The 12427-nt window shown below is 42.0% G+C and overlaps 1 protein-coding gene across 11 annotated transcripts in view; it reads right to left on the bottom strand.

Moving 5' to 3' along the window:
* The window catches only part of gulp1a (GULP PTB domain containing engulfment adaptor 1a), a 60180-nt gene that overhangs the window by 27357 nt on the left and 20396 nt on the right, over nucleotides 1–12427 (bottom strand). For 7 of the 11 annotated variants that reach the window (XM_017303350.1, XM_017303369.1, XM_017303353.1 and 4 more), the window contains exons 2-3: nucleotides 10617–10691; nucleotides 204–261 (exon numbers count right to left, since the gene is read on the bottom strand). In XM_017303350.1, the coding sequence (XP_017158839.1) occupies nucleotides 204–231 (28 nt within the window). In that variant the 5' untranslated portion in view covers nucleotides 232–261; nucleotides 10617–10691. Of the gene's footprint in view, nucleotides 1–203; nucleotides 262–2684; nucleotides 2704–2804; nucleotides 2978–10521; nucleotides 10584–10616; nucleotides 10692–12427 lie in introns of those variants that run through there. The other 4 variants (XM_017303354.1, XM_017303361.1, XM_017303364.1 and 1 more) reach the window with 4 other exon arrangements.

The raw sequence follows: 12427 nt of genomic DNA, 5'->3' as shown, positions 1-12427 counted from the left end.
CAGTCGTTTTGCGGTTCCAGTCGTTTTGCGGTTTGAGTCGTTTTGCGGTTTCAGTCGTTTTGCGGTTTTGCACCAGCTGCTGGTTTGTTCTCCTGAAACCCGTCAGCGATTCGAAGCTTTTTGAAACAGAAACTGTTTTACCATCATGATCCGGACCAGAACCAGCGCAGCCCGCTGACCCGTCAGGAGCCGGTTCTGCTCACCTTTCTTCCTGTTGAAAGCGCGGTTCATCGTGGAAACGAGCGTCGGCCGATCGTCCACCTGGAAAAGGAGCGGCGCGTCAGACTAGAGGTCCACGGAAAGAATCACAACAAGCGATGAGGTAAAGTTTACTGAAGGAGAAACTCAGGAAAAGGTTCATTTATTTTTATATGACGGAAAGTTTTCCTGCAACACGCAGAGAAAACAGCAGCTTCTGCTGCAGAAACAGAGAAAACGCTGATTAAAATCTAAACTTTTCTTCCTTAGAGGAATTTACAGCATTCATGACGTCAAGAACAGAATTAAAACTAAAAATCACAAAGTATTTATGGTCTAGTTTCTCCTGCAAATACATTAAAACACTGAATGTAAAACTAACTTAGTGGCAGTTTTTCAACACAACGAAGAAGAAGATATTTCCTTAATATTGATGAAAAAGCAAACATTCAGCTGCTTTTCGCCAATATTAAGGAAATATCAACTTAAAACGGATTAAAGTTTTACTACCGAGATAAAAGTGACAATAAAAAATATTTATTTCTGTTTTAGGAAACTGTATGGCACAACAATAATGTCAGAAACACATTCCCATTTTTAACAAGCGTCTTCAGGACGTAAATGTGATTAACCGCATTTAACCATATTTATTGATCAATCATGAAAAATCATAAACAATCCCAGTTTAATACGTTTTTAGACATTTATTAGAAGTTATTGGGACAATGACGATGAAAGTCTTATAAGGAATTTATTGCAATAAATGATTCGATAAAAGCTCACAATAAAACATATTAATGATTGTTTCTAGTATAAATATCTCAGTTCACTTGAAACAAGATAAACTAACTGAAAGGTAACTTTCCATCAAGAAATAGGAGTTTATTTTCCTTAATATTGATAAAGTATCAGTTTGATTGGCAGATAAATTTACTGATACTGTAGTTCTTTACAAAAACAAAGTCATTCTTTGAAGAAACGTGAATGTGACGCCCGATTCGAGCATCAGTTCCTCTGATCGGCGACGAGGACAAACAGCCGCCGTCCGCTTCGTCACGGCCGACTCCCGACTGCGCTCCCGCCAAAAACGCGTCAACCGCAGCAGGAAACTCACCCAGCGACGCTTTTCCACGTCTGGTGATCTTAGAGCAGGGGGTCCAAAGTGTGGCCCGGGGGCCATTTATGGTCCTTGAAATTATTTTGTTTGGCACCTGATCAAAAGTCAAAACTGTAAAAATGTGTTGACCGAGTGCAGGGCATTCTGGGTAAATACAACAAAGCTAACGTGCTAGCTTAGCGCTAGCAGCAGAAATGGCTCCTGGTCTTTAGCCTAGAGAGAAATCCTCCAACCGCTAAAATCCTCCATCTTGTTTCCATCTGGTGAAGCAGGAAGTTGCTCTCAGCGTCTTCTGAGGTTTTTGTGTCGTTTCCTTCAGTGGTTCTTGGTGCAGCGCCCCCACAGGCCGGGAGGGGAACAGGTTGGTTTGACTCAGAGCAGCTGGAGGTGGAGCAGATGATGGAGTTCTGGTTCTGGATCAAACCGGGTCAATCGGACCACCGGATGTGAAAACACTTTAAATCTCTAGATGGTTCTGAACTAAATGTTTTTATTTCAAGCCGACAGTTTGAAACATTAAAGTTTTTGCGCCTCGTTTTCTTTTTGATTTGCAGAGAAATTTACAGCCACGATCGTTGGAAAATGATGTTTTAAGACTTTAATTCAGCTGCAGCTTCACGTTGAGATGAATTCACTTTGAAAAGCTCCTGCAGCTCAAAGCGCTTGATGCAAACCAGATGTTGCAAACCGCCAGTCGTTTTCCCTCCTCTCCCAGATCTGCTCTGCGTTCTCATGAAACGGGAAAAGTTCAAACTTCTCGCTGCCATCAGCTGCAGAGCGTCCAGGGCGGAACGTCGACGTTCCTGCATCGGCACGAAATCGCAGCCCCAAAGTAACGCCGCAGGTTCGAACCGCCAGATCTGCTGCGTTCGGATCAGCTTCACCGTCTTCAGGTCGGATCAAGAGGAGCATCGGAGATTTCTCATCGCCGTGGAAACACATCGCCGCGCTCACTGACAGCAGGTTTTAATGGCTTCCTGTCTGGTGATTCGACAGGATCCCAGTGGGAGATCCTCTGACCCCCCAACACACACACACACACACACACACACACACACACACACACACACACACACAGTTAACACCAGGCTGCTAAGCTTTGCCGTGTTTACCAGCTGCAGGAGTCCAGCTTCTCAAACTGGAGAAAACACTTCAATGTTTGGATCAAAGTTCAGCAAAGTCTAAAAGTTAATAGAAAACACGATAAAGAAATCCAGAAACCACATTTTCTGGAAGTGAACTGAGAAGTTTTATGGCTGGAAAACTATTTTAAAAAGATGGAGCCGAAGCAAAGTGCTGAATGCCTTCAAGCTTACTCACTAATCTCAGCCATATGTGTTAAAAACCAAACAGATTTTTCCTTTTCTACCTTTAAACTGTCAATCAGAGTCGGCCAGAGTGGCTGGGCGCTCGCTCTACCAACCCGAAGCGTCTTATCAACGAACCGACGGAGAGACGCAGGAAAGCAGGCGGACGAAACGCTGCTCACCGTCCTGGAGCCGCGGCGCAGAGCAGGAAGTTCCTAACGGGTTTCAGCTGCCGACCAGATGCTGCTGCGCCGCCGAGGACAGGATGGCGGCTCTGCCTTCACACTCAGCGGCTCACATCCACAGAGCCCGCTTCCTCCGCCCAGGAGGAGCGTCAGGACGGAGAAGGGACCGCCTTTCAGCAGGAATTCAGAGAAGAAGAAACCCTGAAATGATTCATCAGCAAAAAAACCCCCCCCCCACAATCTGCAAACCTTACAAACATCATAAACTCAGAGCTCAGATTCATGACGTTCAGCTCACACGGCGAAACGTTTCCGTTTCCCTTCTGAAAATCATCACAAATACTCCAAGGATAATCCAAGTCCGGATTCCGACCAGCTGGGTTTACTCCGCTTTAATCCAAGTCCAGTCCGTTTGCCTGGAAAGTCCGGTTCGGTTGGGAAGGTCTGAATGCTAACTGAACTCTGGTTCACTTCCAATGAACGCCAAGCAGGAAGTGGACTAAGGCATTCTGGGTAAATACAACCAAAACAAACATGCTAGCCTAGCGCTAGCAGCAGAAATGGCTCCTGGTCTTCAGCCAAAGACAACAGAGAAATCGCCCAGCTGCTGAAATCTGACGCCTCTCTGGTTCTGTTCAAGTTTCAACAAGGAAGTTGAGCTTCAGGACAAATAAATCATCCTAAACCAACCGGCTACACTTTAAACGGGACGGCCATGTTACTCCAGTGCGTCTGAGGAGGCGTTATTAGCATTAGTTCAGCTAATTATGACGTTAGCCTAGCACCTACTGTTAGCTTCTGCTAGGTACGGTGCAGCGTTAGCTTCTCCTAAATACCATGTTGGTGTAATGCTTCCCTTGTTAGTGAACTACTGCTTATGATTAGTGCAGCTAACGTTTTGGTTAGCATTGGTCACCACTGCTGGGAAGGGTCAAAGGTCATCTCCAAACAACCTGGCCGTCCCAGCAGATTCAGCCCAACGTCAGAGAAATTACCAAAATCCCAAGAGCTCCATCTCAGACTCCACAGGTATCAGTAAGCAGGTTAAAGGTTAAAGGTCACGAGTCTGAACCAGAATGGCTGCTTAGAAACAAGATGGCGGCAGGTTTCTGCATGCAGGAGCGTTTCGAGCTGGGAGGTTCTGCGTTGCCACCGGACTTTTAGCTGTGTCCCAGTGCTGAACGCTGGCGAGGCGGGTCCAGACTGGGCGGGAGTGGAAACCATGAAGCGTCCTGGGTGGATCGGGAGACACGAGCGCGGATCCCCTTCGCTCTGCAGATCGACTTCAACACATTCTGCCTCCAGTGATTTCAATCTCTTCCTGGGATGCGAGTGTTTCTCTGGAAACGAGGAGCGTCTCTGTGCATGTCCACGTGAAGCTGAAGCCCCGACACGACCCGGATGGACTGGAGAAAATTTCAGAAGGACAAAACCTCCCGACAGACGGACGGCTACTGAAGAAAACTTCCTAAACTTTGTGGTTTTTGTGCTTAAGATAAAAAAAAAAAACTTTAAACGTTAGCAGGAAACGTGACAATAGGACTAGATAATGATGTGTTAGGGCTGGACAATAAATCAATAACAATATCAATAGGCAACACAGCTGGTAGAATATTCAATATGGAGAACGTCAACTGAACTCTGATCCAGAACCGCACGGCATTCTGGGAGACGTAGGCAAAGGAAAGCCTTGATCCGCTCAACCTCTCAGCTAGCTAAGCTAGCCTGGTGGACTCAACTCGCGCTCTGGCTCTTTGGTTGCCTAGCAACGGCCTGCTGGGTAACAAGCAGCTTCGGCTCCAATCCCAACTTTGGTTGCCTAGCAACAGAATGCTGAGTAACTGGCAGCGGCCGCCTCGCTCCCCGACTCCTGAAGAGAACAACCAAAGTCGCTTCGCTCCGATATCGGCTGGAACAAATCGACTCTTCACCGTCCGCAAACTCCTGGCTCCCCGACCGAAGACTCACATTCATCATCATCATCATCATCATCATCATCATCATCTCTGGACCATAAGCTGTTTTATCTTTTATCACCTGCCTCCTGATAAAGGTGTGTTCCGCAGGTGGGCAAAGAAAACTACCCAAAACATGACACTTCATTGGTTTATTGGTTGGTTGGTTGATACACCCAACAGCCGAAAGCTTCATATTTTATTCTATATTATATAATGTCGATTTTATATTACACATTTTTTACAGTTAGTGACATTTTATTATTTATTTATTTGAAATTTTAGAATATTTATTTTCTTGAGTTTGTTCCTTTGATCCTTTGTTTTAAAGTTTTAGTTTGAAACATATTTCTCATTTTGCTGAGTTTTATTTTGAAGGAATCAGAGAAACAGCTGATCCACTTGGAAGAACAAAGAACCAAGTTTGCAGCTGAATTACATAAAAACGACTGAAATAACCTTTTTTGGATCATTACTGCTGCAGAAATTCTTTGCACATATTTCATGAAACAGAATGTTTCTAACATTTATAGTAAAAAATGTTTCATGTTTTTGGTTTTCCGGGGGAACCGACCCGACCCGGCCCGGCCCAGAAGCTTCATGCATTGGTGACACGTGTGGCCAGTAAACACGTCTCAGGCTGCAGACATCAATGCAGTGAGTCTGGGCCAGCAGACGGCTTCATCGCCACGACGACACGCTGCCGCGCGGCGCCCCGGCGGCGCCCCGGCGGCTCGGAGCAGGAAATGTTCGCCTGTCGAACTCTGAGGGAAATGGAAAAGCAGCGGCGCTGGAACCGAACTGCTGTCACAATTTTACACCCAGCAGGACGAATTTCAGCTCATTCCACTTCTGCTCTAATTCATGGACACAAACACACAACTTTATAAAAAAAAACTTTAAAAAGGGAATTGTTGTTGATTAAATAAGCTACAGGAGCTGCTCCATAAAAACAACCATTTATGATTTTGATTTATCCAATAAATCTCTTGATCTCAATTTTATCAATTTGTTACATGTTTCATTTTAATGTTTCTTTAAAGACAAATTTGAATTAAAAAAAGTGTATAATAACGTCTTGACCCTGGTGCAGGACCGCCACGGCCTCCTAGAGGTTGCGGCCCCCCGTGTTGAAGACCTCTGACCGATACTGATGTGAAAAAGCCAATATGTGAAATAAACCAAAGCAATGATGACAATAATCTGCTAATAGCAAAGCTAACGTTTTGCTACGCGCTGTAGCACTTTTGCTAACTCTGAAAACATTTAGCTTAAACTTAAACAAACGTAATTCTTTAAGATAAATTCTTAAACGGTGACAGTGAAGCTGTTCTTCTTGCTAACTCTGAAAACATGGATGTTAGCGCATCATAAGAGCAACCGTCTGCGTCTGAGGCTGCGTTTGTGCTGAGCTTGCAGTGAGACTGATGTGAGCGCATGTCTGCGCTAAATTAGCAACACCACCAGCCAATCACAGACAGGACTGTAACTCACCTGCTTAAACTGGTCAATATATTTTTTGTTTGTCTTTTTTCCAGCTAGCTACCTAGCTAGCACTCTACTTCACCTAGCCTGGGCTAGGCTAACGCTAACTGTGCCGGTTCTGTGACGCCAAAACTTTGGGAAAAAAAAGCGTCCAATGGTTTTGATTCTCTTTAGTTCATATTTGCCATCAGTTACTGGTGGATAAAACAAACAACAATTAGCCTGGCAGGGGGCAAGTAAAGCCTGGAGACCCGCCAGGCTTCATGTAAGCAAAGATTTGTGGCATTACTTTGTTTTCCCTCCTGCAGAAACTCGTTTCAGGTCGCAGTAAATACGCTCTGGACTCATTGGAAAATTGGTTTTCTGATCCCTGCGCCCGGCTAACGGGTTGAATCCGTCCCGAATGAGACGCCAGTTACGCTTTAAACACTTTTCCAGCTCGTTCTAAATTCTCCCAAATTAAATTCAGATGGTGATTTTTTTCTCTTCCTGATGATTTAAATGTATCTGTAAGATTTGTTGCTTTGATGTTGTGGCGGATTCTTCAGTCCAACGAATGAAACGTTGGATAAAAACTCCCAGTAATGGCGTCTCTTCCAAGCTGAGTCTTACTCTAATCTCGCTATAGCTAATCCTAATTCCCCATAATCCCAATAACATTATGCTACGCAAGCAACAATTTTATATCAGGGACTATTTCTTAAATTTTGGAGTTTCACAGGAGGACTTGAGCTAATTATCTTGGAGAAATAATGGCTACTGTAAGTGCAGCTGTTTGCTGCCTGAACAAAAACTTCACTTCTGCTTAAATGTCAGCCAAACATCTTCAAGGAGCTCCAGTAGCAGTCAGTGTTACAATAAATCCGAAGAAGCCTCTGACTGACGGTGGTGATGACTTGCTAACGGGTCAACATCCAGGCAGCAGCAACACGTCTGCTGATCCACCTCCTTTGCTTTGAGCGGCCGTCTGGTTGGAACGATGCTGGAGTAGGGGATAACACCCCATTATGGGCAATGTGTCCTCTGGGATGAGACGGTCATAGTTTATTTGAGCTCTTATTATGCTAATCGGTTGTAAAATGAATCCCGTGTTGCCACGGTTACGCAAGTGCTGCCGTTACCAATGGGTTCACACAGAAATGTCAAAACGTGCACAGAAGCAAAGATGCCTCCCGTCACAAGCTAGACGGCTTGATTTGAGAGTCAATTACATTTTACAAAACATTTTGATTAAAAAACGTTTTAGCAACTTCAAATACCCAAAATAAAGACACAAAAACTGCATGTGTCAAAATATAGCTAATTTAGCTTGTTATCAAACATTTTGAATTAAAGTCTGAACCAAAAAGACTCTTAACTCATGTGACTGTGTTCATCTTTAATGTTTCCTCCTGGTTCTGCTGGATAAATTAATTCCCACTCTGCTGTAAAAGTGCCGAGTCGTGCGGTTTCTGTCATTGGGACGAGGGTTTTCCAGCTCAGGTTTACGTTTGAAGAGGAAACCCAACATAAGCTGAAAGGTTCAAACATCCTTAGAAGTCAGAGTTACGTAGAAACGGATGGAAAAAAGACGAATGAAAATGTCTTTTTCCTCACTTTCTTATCGCGTTAATAACCTGGGGGACGATTAATTATCAGAGGATTGTTAAAGGGAGCAGGAATCACCAGAAGGCTTTTCAGTGTCTGCACAGACTGAGGCTTCATGAAGCTGCAGGAAAAACCAGATCAAATAGCAAAGCTTTGATCTTATTGATTTTTATTATCGCTTTGCTGTTTTTTGTGCCTTATGAGCTTCCGTAGACCCTTCTTTCAAAATCACCTGTGAAAAACTCTCTGTCAGTAAAGAATTTTAAAATAAATATGGATGCTTTTATCACAACTTCTGAAGTGGTGCCCATATATGGCGTCACATTCCTGCCAAACATTATGATGAGCGTATTAACCAATCACATTTATCCGGTAAAACCAACCATCGATCTGAACGCTCTGGAAATTTGGAGAAACGTGACGTAGATTCAAAGCCTAGAAAAATTTCAGGAGGAGATGGATGAAGAAGAATTAACAGGTGAGGATGCGTATGGCACCACATTCCTGCCAAAAACCAGGAAGTGAACGCTTTAACCAGTCACAACAGTGCGTTTATTAATCAAGAGAGCTCTGACTGTGGCCACGTTTCCATTCATTCGAAATAAAGGCTCACATCCATCTCAAAATGTGGCCTAACAGAAGAAACAGGAGAGATTTTCTCCGTGACATGGACAGAGCTCTGCCAGCAGCAGGCGCCGCTTTGTGATGCTCTGTGGCAATTAATTCAATTTTACTTTCATCAACATCACTCTTTTCTTAATCCAGTCTGGATTCAATGATCGGTAAATTTATATGAACTGATCACCGAACGGGTATTTGGTTGGTTTTTTCTGTTATTTTGTTTCGTGGATCAACCAATCACAGCCAAAACGAGACAAATCGTTCATATTTACCGGCTGCGTACGAAATTAATAAAAATAAAAAAGAATCAGGCGGAAAGTTATGCACATTCTTGTCATGTTGGGTTTCCTCATCACCACAAAGCATGAATATTTTTTCCTTTGTGACCAACAGGCACAGAAACCAAATGAACGTTTCTCCAAGCTGCATCTTCAGCCCAACACGGCAGAAATCCTGGTGAGCCATTAAGGAAATTTATGTAGATTTGAACTGAATATAAATGCGATTTGTTTGACCTTTACAGGCAGGTTTGTTGACTGCAGCTGGGCTCTGCGTGTCACCGAACATTTAAACCAGCTGGGCATCCCGTACAGACACGACGGATCAGGATTCAGACGCCTGAGCAGCACAAACCTCTGGATTTATCTTTTATTTAAGGAAAACACTGGGTGCAAACCCATAAATCACACAATGAATCAAAATAAGATCATTCATTTCCATTTGAATGATTTATTTTCTCTTTTTTACAAAAAACTGGATGATAAAAGTCTTCAGTTTGCTGCTTTGGTCTCAAACCTTTTATGCAGGATAATTTTATTTACATAATATTCATAATTCATTTTTATTTGTCGTTTTCTGTTTTATTTATTCTGCATATTTAAAATGTCTCCCAGTTCCAGGGTTAAATGTTTATTAGACATTAAAGTTTATTGATCTGTCAGAATGTCTTCTTGCATTTTTTATGCCTTTACATTTATATTTCTTGAAAATTGTCTCAAAACAACAATATCGTCGTTTCTCTCAGTAACGTCTGGGAAAAACGATCGTCGTCATCATGAGAGGCTTAATAAAACACCTTCCTGCAGCCAGCAGGCAGGAAATAAACACTCAGAGGAGCTAAAAGAAGCTAATTTTACATATTTTCTAAGTTTAATAAAAATGTGAAAACTCAATAAATAACGAAGGAAACGATCCTAAAACGAAGGAAATAGTCTGATTTTTGCAAACCATTGTTTTGTGTTCTCAGCACCGGGAGCCGGATACGGGGTTGCCGTGGTTACGCTCCGTTGTCTTTCTGCTAGCGTCAGCTAGCATGTTGTCAGCGTATTTACAATGTTTATCACAGAATAATAAATTAAATTCTGCAACCGAACAGACATCAGTGAGTGAGAAACGTTTTCAGTACGACGAGAAAAAAACMACAACCTGAAGTTATCGACTAATTTACTAAACTGATGCTCTGCTGCTTATGGTATCATCRTCTCTCCATGAGRCGTAATCCCTCCAAATAAGACAAACTGATCCGGATTAGGGATTTCCTAGAACTGCACATTTTTTATAAGAGCAGAAGTTATATTTAGCGTAGAAAGGGAAAATGAAATGAGGTCCTTTTCCGTCAGCCGTCATTTTCTCTGCGCTGGTCCAGTTACATTCTTCCAGCCGTGTGAAATTAAAACAGATTCTAGTTTCCAGAGTGTGTTGCTGTGTTTGTACGGATAAATTCAGTAAATGTGAAAATCAGATTTGGCTGCAGTGGCAAAATGAGGCATCAGGAGCCAGAATGGAGTAAAAATCACTGGACGTTTCTGATTTATTTACTATAAAATCTAAATAAAAGCACAAAAATCTGGTTAATAAAGGATAAATAGTTTGTGCTTTCAATTTTTGGAGTTTTTTTAACGTGATTTTTTAAATATCTGCACATAAAGAGTAAAGCTCTACAAACATTGGTCGTCTTTCTTCTGCTAAATAAAATACTGATATTTTACAGCAGAGGAGGGATTTTCTGACATTTATCTGCAGAATAAATCCTCCACAGAAGAAAGAAGAAGGTCACCAACACGCACTCCTGCTTCTCCACCACCGATAAATAAAGCGGCTGTAAAACGGTTCCGCCCCCTGCTGGCTGCTGACAGAACTGCGCCGTGTCGGCTGGAGATACCTCACTGCTGCTGCGGGCCGCGGATGCTCAGGACTCCAGCTTCACTCATCGGCGCGCTGAGACGCTCCTGGCCGCCTGCGGAGACGGAAACAGAAACTTTCACACAGCTGAAAACTTCCGTGCGAGTTGAAAACTTACTTCCTGTCCGTAAGATTACTGTGTCTTTAAATAATCCTGGGAATCCCAGATGATGATGTCATGATGCTGTGAGCTCCTGATAGGCTAATTCATATCAGCAGAGTTAAACTCAGACACAAGTTCAGTTTTTCAAACAGGAAAAACCACAAAAAACAAAAACTGAAATTGGGAAAATATTTTTGTTAAGTGAAATAAATAAAAACAGGAATTAAAGTTTAAAAACTGGAATTAATTGGAACTGAAACAAACTGAAATTATACATATAAAATCTTTTTTTTGTTTGGTGTTTATGAATCTATTTAACCTTTTTGAAATGGCGAAACAAAATGGCGACGACAAAAGTTTGAAGAAAACACCAGAGTTGGTCGTTCAACTTTTTTATTTTATTTGATCTTTTTTTGAGTATTTATTACCAAATCAATGTTTACATAGCGACCATTTTAAATTCTGCACCTAAAAACGAACCATAATATGAAAAAACTAGAAGTATTATTAGAAACTAAACAATAGTTTACAGATTACCAATAAAAACTAACAAACACAGTCGTTATTGATCAATAGCAGCTGGAACATCATAAAGCGACGTCTCAGTGAGATGTAATCCCTCTGAATAAAACTAAATAATCCAGATTAGGGTTTTCCTAAAACTGAACATTTTTAGCCAACATAGAAAATGAAACACATTCATTTCTACCCAACAGGAGTCATTTTGACTGCAGGAGTTTTTCACCGTTTTAGTTCATTTTTTACAGTCAGACATTAAAAAAAACAGATTTCAGTCATAATAATAATAATATAACAATATATTCTTGCTTTCTCTCTGCAGGCCAGTTCAGATTTTATTACACTAAAGCAGTAAAATCCAGACAGATTTGGTCTCACTAAACGTCGTTTCCGTCGGCAACAGACGAGCAGAACATGGAGCAAAATGCTAAAAGCATCGTGTGGCGGCCAATCAGTTTGATTGATTTTAAACGCAGCGCTCATTAGAGTTTATGTCTGGCTGGACGTCGGCCAAATCCGATAATAGCGTCTGTCCTGCACAAGATGTGGGACGTCGTCTCGTTTTATGGGAGAAAGGGACAAAACGTCCCAACAGGGGACATTTGGTCAACATGCTGCAGAAACGGGTCCAAAAAAAAAAACAAACGTGGAAAAATTCAGGCAACGTTTCAAAACAGCCAGGTTTCCACAGATGGGTAAAAAAATTAGCTACAAAAGTGACTTAAGGACAACAAAGGATGGACATTTATCAGATCGTTTACGGTTATTATGAAACATTTCCTATAAGAATTTGGACTATTGACAATAAATTCCAACTAATGATGTTTGAAACCTCAAAAACTGCCTGAACTGCTGTAATTCTATTTACAGTTTAGCTCATGTTTTGTTCCAGAGCATCAATAAATATTAAAACATTTCAAAATAAAATTAAATGCAGTTACCGCTAACTGAAACGTTAGCTGTGCTAACCCCAAAGCACCAATCATAAACATTGGCATGAGTGTGCCACTAATGCTAATGTGCTACATGAACATGCCATTTAACCAGAGCTAATGCTACAGGGCTATACCAACATAGCATGTAGCCAAAGCTAATACTACAGGGCTAGACCAACATAGCATGTAGCCAAAGCTAATGCTACAGGGCTATACCAACATAGCATGTAGCCA

The sequence above is a fragment of the Poecilia reticulata genome, linkage group LG2, assembly GCF_000633615.1.
Source record: "Poecilia reticulata strain Guanapo linkage group LG2, Guppy_female_1.0+MT, whole genome shotgun sequence".
In the NCBI taxonomy this organism is placed as follows: Eukaryota; Metazoa; Chordata; class Actinopteri; order Cyprinodontiformes; family Poeciliidae; genus Poecilia; species Poecilia reticulata.
Note: the sequence above shows the minus strand (reverse complement) of the source record. Positions and strands in the feature narration are given on the sequence as shown.